The sequence below is a fragment of the Centroberyx affinis genome, unplaced genomic scaffold (assembly GCF_046629955.1).
Source record: "Centroberyx affinis isolate AG114_WGS23_722 - 3 ecotype Tasmania unplaced genomic scaffold, CSIRO-AGI_Caff_v1 ptg003971l_1, whole genome shotgun sequence".
NCBI lineage: Eukaryota > Metazoa > Chordata > Actinopteri > Beryciformes > Berycidae > Centroberyx > Centroberyx affinis.
Genome location: NW_027281792.1, coordinates 24,861 through 39,074, shown reverse-complemented (window position 1 = coordinate 39,074; position 14,214 = coordinate 24,861). Strand labels below are relative to the sequence as shown.

General features: G+C 42.2%; 1 protein-coding gene across 1 annotated transcript; it reads right to left on the bottom strand.

The window, feature by feature from the left end:
• LOC139663287 (cathepsin S-like) lies at window positions 1-14,172 on the bottom strand. Its single transcript, XM_071541924.1, has 8 exons — window positions 14,111-14,172; window positions 12,607-12,731; window positions 11,634-11,759; window positions 8,041-8,193; window positions 4,450-4,674; window positions 2,848-3,013; window positions 2,366-2,468; window positions 1-2,089 (listed from the first exon to the last, which is right to left on the bottom strand). Exons 2-8 carry the CDS (start codon window positions 12,724-12,726, stop codon window positions 1,990-1,992), a joined length of 993 nt encoding a protein of 330 aa, XP_071398025.1. The 5' UTR covers window positions 12,727-12,731; window positions 14,111-14,172; the 3' UTR covers window positions 1-1,989.
• Between the last annotated feature and the right edge of the window lie 42 nt (window positions 14,173-14,214).

The window sequence follows — 14,214 nt, the reverse complement described above, 5'->3', positions numbered from 1 at the left end:
TGTGTGTGTGTGTGTGTGTGTGTGTGTGTGTGTGTGTGTGTGTGTGTGTGTGTGTGTGTGTGTGTGTGTGTGTGTGTGTGTGTGTGTGTGTTTTTTTGGTCTTGGCTGTGGTCAAAGTCAAGTAGTCCAGGCATGGTCCCTTCGTCCTCCACGTGTCTCTCTGCGCCTTCGGCCTCCAGACTCGTCTTTTCACATGATGGGGTAGCTGGCGATGCTGCAGAGGTTGCCACGGTTACGTGCCATCAGGATGTAGCCCTTGTTGCCCCAACTCTTGTGGGGCAACACAAGAGTTGTTTTGTGAAATGTTGTTGTGTTTTCAGTTTTGTTAAGTTGTTAAAGAGATCCAGACACAAACACATGCACACATACATACTGTATTTCTCCACACATTAACAAACATGCGCACAAACATGCGTGTTATCAGACATCACAATGATTAAAGTTGTAGAGGTAGAACTTTATTCCCCATTTAAGCTAAACACGTTCACTACATAATATACTCTGGGGGGCTTTCACACCTACCCTGTTTGGTCCGTTTTAATCGAACCATGGTGCGTTTACTTCATAAGTCCGGTTCGTTTGGAGAGGTGAGAACACGCATTTGAACTCTGGTGCGGACCAAACAAGCGAACCATGGTCCTCCTGAAAAGTCGGGACTTGGTCCGTTTCCAAGTGAACCACGATTTGGTTCGCTTTAAGCCGAGCATACACTGTACGATTTTAGAAATGTTGTTGTTTAATTCCAACTCCTACTGTACTCCTACTGTACGAGTAAATAGAAGCCAAAGCTCACGATTTATGTGCTCACATTGTACGGTCCGATCGTCAAGCCACGACCTAAGTGCTCACACTGTACGTGTAGAAAACGGCCCGTTGGCCCCTGCGGACTGTTCTGGCTATTGACAATTGTCAATAAAGACTCGCTTGAAAGCTCCAAGGCAGGTGGTGTCTGCGTATATAGACTCGCAGGTGGCTAGGAAGACGTGGACAGTATGGCTTGTCCATTTTGCAGAGAGATTTGGTGGTAAACTAGCTACGTTTTACTGTATAGATTGTACATTGTTAACTTGATAGCAAGCTACACTCTGATTACTGTAACCTTTCTTTTTCTTCCTTGCTGTACTCTAAAATGAGTCGTGCGGCTCAAAAATCGGGTCAGAAACGGGCTCAAATCGTACAGTGTATGTGCAGCTTTAGGTGAGAACGTAATCGGACTTAATATAGGACCTAATATAGGAAGCAAACCGAAATACAGTGCATTGTGGGTTGAAAATGGATGTTGACATCCGTTGACGCTGGCTGTTTCCCATAGCAACAACAAATATGGAGAAAGTGAAAGTGCCGTTGGAGAAATAGGACGTTGTAATCAGTGAATTTACGTTACTGTAACAGCGATCATAAAGGCAGTATGGATTATACCGGACATGTATTGGAAATATCTGGTAAGCCTTTGCTTGTTCCACAACATTGTCTGCTAGAAGTGCTAACCAGTTGATTACTGAGCTAGCAGCTGCTCAGCTAACATCAGGTGACGTTATCATTTCTCCTCACAAAAAGCCCTCAATCAAAGCTACTATCGCAATCGCAATACGCTGCTGTTGCTCCATTGTTGTCCGTGACAATGTGATTGACAGGAAGTGATTTTCTCTCGGAAATGTTCTGTCCAATAGATGAACGGCATGTAGGACCGCGTGTCATTTCTTTACAAATGTTGGTTCACTTAACACAGGACCGTGTGAACACTAACCGGACCTAATGAAAAATGCAACTCATCCACTGATTCAGACCAAAGCAAAGGACTATAGGTGTGAAAGCGCCCTCAGAGCTGCTGCTAAACCTTAGTATTGTAAGACTACCCATCCCGGGCTTTTGTAGTTAAAAATGTACATTAGGAATACCAATAAAAACAAAACATTTAGAAAAATGTAAAAATCCATATGAAATTAATCTAAAAAAGTAGTAACAGTAGTTCCCTTTGGTGGTGTGGAGCTACATGATGGGGTAGCAGCCGTACCGAGCGATGCCACACTGGTTGTTCTTGTTGCGAACCATCCGGACGTAGCCCTGGTCTCCAAAACTCGTTCCCCAGCTAGACAGAGTGTAGAGTGCCAAAAAACAGAGGAATTAGGTCAAACAAATACAACACGTTTATGGGAGATTGTTCTGTTGTTTTAGAACTTCCTTGTTTCACTTCCCCATTGTCCTCCAGTATAGTTAAAATGCACCCCAGGGGAACAGATGGGGGAGTGTGGTATAGGAGCTATACGTCCACTTGGTATGTATGTATGTACGTATGTATGTATGTATGGACCAGATGGGGGTTTAGGGATGAAAACAGAGAATTAAAGGTGTGAAATCCCCTCACCTGTTCTTCACCAGCCAGTAGTCCTGTCCGTTCAGTGTGCCGTATCCCACAACTAGGACTGCATGGTTGAAGTTCTGGGTGCAGCTTGGGTCATCATACACTCCTGAAATGACATATCTCTCTATCTACACATCAACACATTTTTAGACAGGCTTTAAGTTTAATTTGGCTTTACCAATTTTACTTATTTGTTTTGGCTCTTTTATTGATCTGTAACCCTGTGTAGTTTTGATTCATATGTTTCATTCATATGTTTTGAAAAGTGTTATATAAAAATGCATTATTATTATGATTATTGAGATCTATATAAATCACTCAGTATCCCAATGACAACCTTTACATTTACATCTAGGCATTTAGCTGAGCAGGTAAAGGGGTTCAGTTGTCCATCCTTCCACCCCCAAAAAATATCTGATCTTTCTACGTATATTTACATTTATGTTATAGATTATGACCCGTGCAGCTGATCATGTGTTACGTACCACTGTGGGCGAAAGCAAATTTGGGTCGAGCGGCGTCAATCCCCACAGAAATGGGTCCGATGGTGGCCAGCGCCTGCTTCAGTGCTGCCTCATCGCCCTCAGGGAGGAGGCTGTACCGGGAGCAGTTGGCGGCGCGGTTCAATGGATTGTAGCGGCACTTTTGTTCCTGAAGTGAGAAGACAACAGGGTCAAACTTCTGTGAGCATTTACCAAAACACAGTCCTAACTATACATGGTGCTACTAAAGTATAGAGTGCTGCGTGATTAATTATAATTAATTCACTGCTACCCACAATGTTTCTGTAGTCATTCAGTCATTTTCTATAGTTCAGTCTGCCAACTCGTGTAAACAGATTATTGAGAATGAATGCAAATATATATACAGAGTTTAGTATGGCGGCTAGGCTCTGATCCTGTCGATCACTGCGAGCATAGACCTAGCTAGCCAAAGAGAGCAGGGAGTGACAGACACCAGCTAATAATTCTGGTGGACCATGTGGCCTTGCCGATATAAAAAATGCAAATGCAAGCTAGCGTATGTGTTATTTCTGTTTTCCATGTTAAATTATTGCTTTCATGTGAAGCACATCGTTTCCCTGTGTATGAAATGTGCTAATTTGTACTTACTCATGTTACGTCTCTATCTGAGTGTTAGTTTCACACATCTCTGATTAAAAAGAGTCAAGTAAATACTGTTACTTACACATGTAAGTTTGTTCTGTGCATCACAAAATGACAGTTTTACAGCCAGCTCTCTCTATTGGGATGTCAATTTGAGGAATTTGAGATTAAAATTAAAAAACGTTTAAAAAAGAAAATCATCCTAGGGGGGAACAAATCTAACTGGGCTGACTGAATGACTGTTAAAAAAAAACAGAACGCCCCCATTTGCACCCAAATACCCCTCTCTGAGCTATCTTGTTCCCGGCGCCCCCAGAGGTTCTCTGAAAGCCGACTCGGGGCAGTACCGCCCCCATAGAGAAAACCCACTCCAAAGAGACAATTGACACCAAACCATAGACAAGTGAGAAGAGTACTGCTGTGCGCAGAGCGTGCGCAGCCTAAAGGATCAGACTTAACTTCTCACCGTCGGTCTCCCAACCACACTGTTAAATGCAGGAATTTGTTGACTGTAAACCTGAGTGTACACTGTATGTATCAGTGTTTGTTTTAATACATGGTTTTGTAAATGTTTTCCATTTTAAAAATTCCATACTATATGGCCATATAGCCTTAATTTGTTGACTGGATATGAAGATTTTGGTCATTGTTGAATATACCGACAGTGTGATATTACTGTCAGTGAGAACACAACAATGCTTCACAACAACAAATATATGAAGTGACAGTGGGTTTACAGCTGCATAAATGTGTGTATTAAGGCTGAACTGCTGTTTCGTTCCATAATTTTCCAGACCGTCCAATTCCAAAGCTTTTCAAAGAGCTGGAAACAATCATATTCATTTCTCATGATCTCCCACACTTTCTAAACATGCGTCGGCCCGCCTTCTAATAGTTTCCACAAAAACTGCTTTCCAGGAGGTTTGCTTCACGAAATAAAATCAGTGCATTTTGACTAAGTGAATGAACACAGTCACTCACCACTCCTATGTAGCGGTAGGAAGCGTCTGAGTCGATGCCCTGGTTGTCAATGACGTACTGGAAGGCTTTGTGCATTAAGCCGCCGTTGCAGCCACGGTTCCCATATTTAGATGAACAGTCGACCAGGTTCTGCGGGCTGAGGTCGACCAGCTTCCCTGTAGTCTTGGCTAACTGGCCCTCCAGGGCCCCTGCGGCACTGAACGCCCAGCAGGAGCCACAGGCACCCTGGGGTCCATGAAAGGAATAGTGTTACTGTAACATAATGTACACACTGCAAAAAATATTCCTATCTATATATACTGTATCTATTAGGAATATATATTACATATGTTATGTATCCTATAGGTATGTACTGTGTTACTATGTACGTTGTTCATATGCCTTTAAACTACAGCAAGACAAATATATATTTATTACAATTGGCAAGTAAAGTGATTCTGATTTTTTCAATCATCATTACGTGTTTTCAAAAGGAGGATTTTTGGAGATATGTTTGCAACTCTTCTATGTGTTTTTACCTCAGAAATAAACCCTTACCTCACCTATCTAGATTTTTTATATATAGCTCCACAAACTGCCTGAAATAAAGCCACAATATATCACTCTCAAATTAAATTTTATAGCATAATGGCTGTAGGAAAATTAGACATTTCGGTGAAAATTTGTTTATTCTATTTCAGTCAGGACAACTCACATATAGATATTAATACGTTTCTAAATGGCTATGACATAGCAATACATTTGGTTTTGGCGGAATAGATCTGCTTTAGCTTGCTGCTGCACATGCATTAGACCTTAGGGAGTACATAACACCCCAAAGCCACCAAAACGTGTGCTGCAATTGTGCCGTTTCCTCAGCACGGAAGTAAGCAGAGGTGGGATGTAACAAAGTAAAAATACTTCATTACTGTACTTAAGTAAGATTTTCAAGTATCTGTACTTTACTCAAGTTTTTCTTTCACTGAAGACTTTTTACTTTTACTCACTACATTTCAAAAGAAAAATTTGTACTTTCTACTCAGTACATTTTCAAAACAGACTTGTTTTATTTTGATTTGTTTGTGTGTTTTATATTGACTGTTGTGAAGCATGTTGTTACCTGTATTGAAAAGTGCTATACGAATACAATTATTATTATTATTATTACTGCTACTCTTGGGAAATCATCAACTGATTTTCTAAAAAAAAAATGTTATTTTGTGCATCAGACAGCTTCCATCCCGGAAGCAGCTGATCAAGAGCCAAATGTGACTGGCTAGCTTAATCTAGTTGTAACTAAAATATTTGCCAGCAAATATATCTTGTCACAATCACAGTTACAAACACATTGTGATACAAACACTGAGCGAGCGAGCATTACCGAATATGAGGTGAGTTAGCATTGGGCAAACATAATAAATTCCAAATCTGATATGCATAAAAAACTGCTTTACTAGCTCAATCTAGTTGTAACTAAAATATTCGCAAGCAGGTTTTTTTTTAAGGGGGTGGGGGGGGCGGGGGGTTCCAAGACCTAGACAGGGGGGGCCCATGGACAATCCAGAAATTTTATCAGGAATAAATACAGCGTATTTATAAGTCTATAAGTTCCTAAGTATTTATAAGTCAAATTTGATATAAGAAATGACTATGATTCTTGTATGTGCCTCTATAAGAATCTTGTAAAATTCTACAACCAGTATATCTTATTCCATATGGAAGGAACCTTGTGAACAGGTTGTGAAAAGAAAAAAAAAAAACCACACATCAAAAGGTGTAACAGACTCCTGCTCTGACCTTCACCTGTTGCTGCAGGTCCCTGGTTGCTGGTGTGGCCCTGACTGGCCCTCTCAGGCTGGCTCTGACCTGTGGTAGGTCCCTGGCTGCAAGGCTCTGACCTGCACTATCTGTCTGACATGGTTTCTTCTTTTGGATAAAGAAGTCTTTGAATTTAGAGTCTTTTCATTAAATTCACCCTAAAAAAATAAATACAAACCATTAAGTCAGTAGCCATTAATATTTACACATTGCTGGGGGATGATGTTTTTATTCTTGTATTCTCTTATACTGTCAATATATAGGATATTATCACTGAACTGAAAAATGATCTAATGTACTCCATTTTAAATAGTTCCATTTGTCAAATATAGATATCTAAAGTGCTCCCTTTCAAGTACTTGGTGTCAAAGATAACATAACTTAAAAATAAACAGTGCTACACTATACTGTTTGTTGCTTGCTTTTGTCTACAAGGTGAAGAATAGAAATGAGGCCCCTTTTACAGAGAAATCTGCTTTTCTGCCCCTCTGCCCCTACATCTCTCTGTGCTGTCAGTCTCACCTGTATCTTTACATCGTTAAATTACTAGCCTTTGATATTATGATCTACTCTAATATTTTTCAATATTAATCTGGATTGAGGGAGCAAACCGTGTGTGTAATGGGAAGTGCACAGATGGGTCCATTGAGAGAGTGAGAGAGAGAGAGAGATACCATGCATACCATATAGCATAGCATGAACTGAGACATGGTGTTGTTGATACTGAAAAAGTCTCTCCTCCTGTCTTCTGACAGCAGCCGTGACAGATCCGCATAGCAAATCAAGGAGCAAGACCAAGATCAAGGGCCAATCATATTGCAGGGGGGGGTGGTGCCACCCGTGCACCCACGCAGTATAGTGCCAGTCCCAACAGGGCTAATTTTGTACCATATGAAAAATAACTTTCCTTCTTACACAAGTTTATTCCAGTTCCATCGTTCAGTTTGCATTACAACAATTTCATATCACCTCTTCATTATACATGTCTTCTCTCTGTAGTCTGCAGTGGGGGTCCTTTTGCAACAACTATCGTAAAATACTACCACTACGGGACTCAAGAGGTGGCCAAAGTCATCAAATTCTACACGTAGGGGCTTTAAAAAAAAAAAAGTAAAAAGGTCTATTAAAAAAAACTGCAAGTAAAAATGGGTAAATAGTGCAATTTATTACAAAAATGAAAGTAAATTAGAGTTTAAAAATGCTAATTAAAAAGGTTTATTCTCTGTGGAATATGAACATTTTAAAGCTCAGTATCTAAAAATCACCCTGAATACAGGGCAAGGAATCTGCACACTACTTAAAATACAAAAGGCTAAAAAGGGGAAAGCGGAAAAAGTCTTTTTAAGGCAGTTATTAAACTATGCTCTGCTCACCAAAATGTGCAAAAAGTGCAAAAGTACAGTTGCCAGCAGACAAACATTTCAATACTACATCTTTTTCAGTGTTTGTCTCAAGTGTCCAGACACTGATGAAGCTGTAGTATGGAAACATTTGTCTGAGATATTTAATTGCAAGCGACAAGCGACAGACTGGCACCTCGGCAGTGGCCAAAACAAAATCTGAATATAGGCAGCAACTTCCATAACAGGCAGTTGTGGTGACGACTTGTGATGAACTGATCCAACAAATAACAACGATAAACAGGATGAGACCTCTGGGATGGCACAGTTCATGGCATCACTGCGACATTAGATGCCGACACTCTTCTTCTGTTCCTGCACTGACCAGCAACATTAACCGATCATGCGGACAGAGTTTACCTGCTGAGCTACACAAATCATTGTTTTCTTTTACCTGATCTTTGACTTTGGTGACGCAGCCCCTCTCTCTCCAGTCCATGGTGTCTGGTACAGCAGCATCGGCTGATCCCACAAAAGTATATGGCTCCCTTTGCAGGTCAGTAGGAGGACGGAGTGTGGCAAAAGACTGCAGAATCTCCTCTTGTGTCTGTGGGGAAGATGACAACAAAATGATAAAATGACTAGCGATTGAAGAGTTTACCTCTAACTGCCATATATCTGTTTTGCAGGGTTCTATGTTATTCCTTCCTGGGTTGCTGTCCTTGGCAAGCCCTCTCAGATAGGCTGTGATGAGGTCAGTGATATATGGACAGACAGACCAACAGAGCTTAAAGTGTGACATGAGTATTTTTTGTCTATTCGCTCTTTAAAGTATGCCAATTTCAAAAATCATTTTTTCTGTACCTTGAATTCTTTAAGAAACTTTCCTTCACACAAAACTCGGTGTGAACAATCTTGGGACGGTCCTCTATTAAAGTTGTATAAAGGTTATTGATAGGTCAAATGGTTTGACTTTTATCGACCAATAAACTTTTAAAGAAACACACCCTATAACACAAAATTGTCCATAACTCATTGACCATTCATCTAATCAAGCCCAAATTTGAAACACATGTTGAGGAGCATTACTTGAACACAAACCCAAAAGCAGTTGCACTCTACCACTAGTGGGCACTACTACGCAAAGTGGCGCAAAGCCAGCACAAGTTTCATTGCTAGTTTCCAACAACGCTGTTGTCATTTTCACGCCCAGCGCCCACGTTGTTTAAATAGCAAATGTACTTCCACCCATCTTTGCGCCCATGGGCGTGTTGGTCTTAAAATGAGGTGTGGTCAGGCGCATTGGTGGTGCAGTACTGTCTTGAGGCGGGGGAAAGCGATTGCGCCATTGACCAACAAAAACTGGTCTAAAGTCTGGCGCAGTATTTTCCTGCTATTTAAAGGGCGCATTATTCAGATAGTAAGATGCACTTTACTTCGTTCCTGACATGTATTTAGTTGCCAAATTGCCATATACTTTCACCATTACGCAATGCCAAAAACTACGTGTCCCTCTCACCATTACGCAATGCCAAATGCGCAACATGCATGTCCCGTTAACCACCATCACACATTGCCAATTACTAAATACGCAACCTACAATCATGAAAAACAACACAGTAAATATGTAAAAAGCACAGCCTAGCAAAAAGTCATGAAAATAAACTGCAAAGGCATCTTACCTTCACCCGACACACACACACATCGCCATCGCGCACGAGCAGATCCGTTTCCACAGCAGAAAACCATTCGTTTCTCCAACTTGCCGAATCCGCCATTTAAATAGCAATGCGCCAAAGTGCAAGCGCACCTGGCTCTTAAAGGGAATGGGAGATGACACTCTGATTGGTTGATTTCATGTTATGCCCAAAACACACCTATGATTAATTAAGGGACTTAGTACAACCTCTTTGCGCCTTGCGCCTTACTTTGCGCCCACATTGTGTGTCGTTTAACTAGCAATTTGGATTTGAACGTACTCTGCAAACTTTGTCACCCACAGCGGTCAATCAGCTGCATTGTCATGTCCTGTGTATCCAGCCAGTCCATCAGAGATAAATCCAGTTCATGTCCATCAAAGCTATCAGGTTTGATCAACAAAGTGAACATGGGTCCATACCGAAATTGTGTTGTGAACTCCGACTCAGGCCCGCTGATGTATTTGCATATTTCAGCAGTGCTGATGCTGTGCTGCGTGGATAGCTCCCTCAAGTGTCTGAAGTAACGGAAAGTGGAGGTAGCAACGTCACTTGAAAAAACTGCTAGCTTTCCGACAGAAGCCGCCCATGTGTCTTACATGTCCAAAACAGTATGCCCTGCACCTTGCAGTTGGAGATTGAGCTCGTTGAGGTGTCCAGTAATATCCGTGAGAAACATAAGTTTCACAACCCACTTATTGTCCTCGAGTTCTGGATAGTCTTGGCCTTTTTCAGCCAGGAAGGCTTTTATGGCATCAAAGCAGCTGACAAACCGCTCCAAAACTTTTCGCAGCTTAGCCACCAAACCGCTGAGTGGAGAGGGATATCTTTCTATGAGCGGTCGATTTCCTTGAGCAGGGACTGGAACTGTCGGTGTGTCAGAGCAGATCGCTTTACTATGAACTTAACAACCTTCACCACTGTAGCGATGACCGCATTAAGATCTGAATTTGACATCTTTGCACAGAGGTTTTCTTGGTGTATTATGCAGTGGAGTTTCATGATGGGGTGACCGCTTGTTCCTCAATTAATGTGACTGCTCCCCTCTGTTTCCCGACCATGGCGAGGGCCCCATCTGTTGTCACTGCAAAAAACTTGCTAATGTCAATCCCTCGCTCCTCAAAATGCTCCATAAAAACTTTGGCTATGACCTCTCCTTTTGTTGTTTCAGGCATTGGTTTTAAGCAGCAGAACTCCTCCCTTACATTCAAATCACAGTATCTTACCATGACTGCCAAACGTGGTATGTCATTCACATCCACGCTCTCAACAAGTGCAATGCTAAATACCATGGCTTCTTTCAAACCAGCTGTCTGCTGTGCTCGTTTTCTGCCATTTCTTCAATGCGTCGTTCAACACTTCTGGCTGACATGGGAATGTCTTTTAATCTTGATTTTATTGTCTCTTTGTTTGGTAAGCCATCAAACAAAACCTCTAAGCTACAGAAGAAAGCCTCCTTCATATACTCGCGGTCGGTAAATGGCTTTCCACATTTCGCAATGTGATAGCTTGCTTCGGTAGGATGATTTTTATTTTTGGCATTTTTTGGCTTCCCATACCGGGACACCGCACATTTGATGTATTCAGCCTTGTCTGCCTCATCCTTGAAAGTTTTCTTGTGTTTGGTCTCAAAATGATGTTTCAAGACATAAAGTACACACAGCACGGTCCTTCTGAAGTATGGAATACACGTTAATTCCTGTGCTGTGTTTGACTGAGAACTGATCATTTTGCCACTGACACATCAGATCTACCGGGTGTTTAGATAACATTAGCGTTAGCGAGCTAACAACAGTAGGCTACCTAGCCAGCTAATCATTATTGTTGTGTTGTTAACACATCTGATTTATCAAGTAGCTAATGTTACCTGACCAGTACCTAGCAATGGCTAGTAGTTGCATATTATTAACATTAGCTGCTTTGCTAAATATTTAATGGTTAGTTCTAGCTAACAAAGCCAATAACCAACCAACAGTTTGTTCAGGTTGACTGAGCTGACTCTTCTCAACTCATAGTGGTTTGGAGTAGAGACTAGGGCTAAAGACAAGACAGTTTGGTGTCATGAGTAGAGTAACCTAAAGTTGGAAATCTGCCTCATCAGACTATTCATGTTTACTTGCTGAGTGGACCCTACAGTCACACCACAAGAACCTTTTTTAAATATCTCTCTCTTTTTGTAGCCTGGTTGTTTTAGATATTAATTATCCAATAGATCACCATGATGGCACCAGCAACCATGGTTACTAGATTTGTGACTCAACTCCAAAGCCTCTATAGGAATAAAAATAATAAATCTTTGACAAAGCATAATTATCTCTCAAGTAAAAATAGGTGAGTGAATGCTCCTTACCAAGTCTCCCATGTGGTTCATGCTCAGGTCGTAGGTGTGCTGGCCCATGGAGGCCTCCAGGTTGTGGATGGTGATGAGCATCAGGTTCCTCTCCCACAACTCCCTGCGGTACAGCTCCTCCTTGCTCTTGAGAGGATCTGAATAGCTTGGTAGAGACAGGTGGAGAGAGTCTTGTTTTAGTAAAGCAAAATACAGTTCTTTATTAATAAATGTGAAGGAGGGGGGTGGAGGACGAAGGTAACGCAAGTTCTTCCTGGTCAGAGGCTGCTGTGTATGGAAGTCATTGAACACAGAGACGGGGAGGGAAGGAGAGGAGACGATGGCCAATTTGCTGTTTATCCACGTTCTGATCTCTTGGCCTGGTTTTGGTGAAGTTTGAAAAATGGCAGACAACTGCAGAGAATGCTCTTCTGTTTAGCGAGAGGCTTTTCAAAATAAAAGTGCCGTGGGGTATACGTGCATGCTCTCCAGGAGACTGGTCTGCCTTATACTGAGGAGGTGATTACCAATTTGTCTCAGCTGTGTTATCTTCAGGTTTGCTGGATTTGGTACTTCTCCTCCAAGACGTGGCCCAGCCTTCTCTTGTGCTGGTGCTGGTCCATGGTGCCCCCTGTAGCATCAGTGGTATATCTCCCTGCTGCAGAGGCTCCACAGTACACACACACACATACAGAGTTCTTTTCTAAAGTGTGATACATATATTATGGAAAATAATCTGTCAGCCAGAGACTTCAGCTACCCACCATGGTTTAAAAAGACCATTTGTCAATATCTATCATTTTTGAAGTGTTGATGTCACTTGTTTCAAATGGTGGAAATCCCATTTTGGAACAAAACTCTTCATATTTACTGTCCAATAAACAAGGAATGAAAAATAATACTAAATCAATGAGAAAACAATAATCTCTCAAGTAAAAAAAACAATGAGGGGAGAGACCTAGTCACATCAACTGTGTAAACTCTTTACATATACCTCTGTCTGGTACTTCTTCCCGTGTGTCTTCTTCCACTTTTCCCAGTGGACGTCCAGCCTGGTGTCAAACATGGCCGCCGCCCCGACACACTGGGAAACCAGCAGCAGGGTCCCCAACATCAGGCCTGTACACAGAGGGTGCATCCCAAGTCTCTTAAATTGCATCCACGTTTCCCTCACATGCGTCTTTTCCTTGCGTCCTAGTCCCTCCCACCGAGGATGCATGGAGAGACGCAAGGAAACCATGCGAGGAGAGAGGAAACGAGGAAATATGTTTTTAGAGAAATGAGACGTCTTTTCCTCTGAAGCGTCATGTGAAGCGACGTCCGTTTCTGCATGACAAAACGGGTTGTGGATGAAATAAACGTAATTTAGGTTCCCCATGTTCTTGCATTAACGTTATATATCAAAACGCATAAAATAACGGGCAGTTACACTTGTACTGTTTCTCCGCCATCTCGTTCAAATTTGCCAGATGTAGGGGCGGAGAATTGACGTCATGGCGTTCAGCTGAAAGTCTTCCGGGAAGGCTGCTCTCGTGTCTCCTCACTCCTCAGAGATCCCTCCTCGATCCTCGGAGCAGAAATTAGAGCTTTGGGACGACCTTCAAAATGACGGAACAGAACGACTTCCGGTTCAAGCGAGGATCGAGGAGCGAGGAAATATCAAATAAGAGACTTGGGATGCACCCAGAGAGACATGGGCCACATCAAAGACAGGATATCCTCTGACCTTTAGCGAGATGGCTGCTTGCTATCAAGCAAAGAAAACAAATACCTGGCAGAGATCAAGCCTCGAGTCAAAAGAAAAAATATATACATACAGACAACAAAGAGGGAGAGCAATTAAGTAACAAGGTGTAAATGTAGAGAGGGACTGTTGTTTTGTTGATAGCCATTTGGGACATTGGGCTAGGAATTTTGCCAACTTCTATTCAGAGTAGGGTTGTCGCGGTGGGAGGTGTTACCGGTGGCATACGGTAATGTCCACCAGATGCAGCACGGAAGCAGAACGGCTCCGGGACGGATGGCAATGTACACCGCACGCGTTTGAGTCGTAGGCTATGCATCACCCGAAAGTCAATAAAGTGCATTTCCACGCTTGTCAGACGCAAGCGGATCCGGCAAAAGTAGACCAGACGCGGAAAAAGAACGGAGTCGCCCAAACTGCCGTGCGGGTTCCGGATGGCTTCCGTGCCGCTACCGCAACGCATCAGCACCCGGTGGACATTGCAGCGCTGATTCACATGGGCGCGAGTCTGTTTCGGTGCCGGCACACGCACAGCGTCCACACCGGTGTTATTAGCCCCACACCAGGAGTAGCCTACCTTATTTTGTATTTTGTAAAATAAAGGCACATATTCAGAGCTTCCATATTCAAGCTAGGCTACTAAATGATAACTGGACATAATAACAACATACTGATCATCCTAAAGTGTCATATTAGTGATCAGATGTGATCACTAATATGACAGATTAGTATGAATAGGATTAATTGTCCTTACCTAGTGACAGTAATGTGTCCAGTACAATCCAATGGTAGCCTAAAGAAGGGTAATATGCCAGAATCTGACCTGCATTCACATTAACTCTCTGAGTGTTGAGCAGT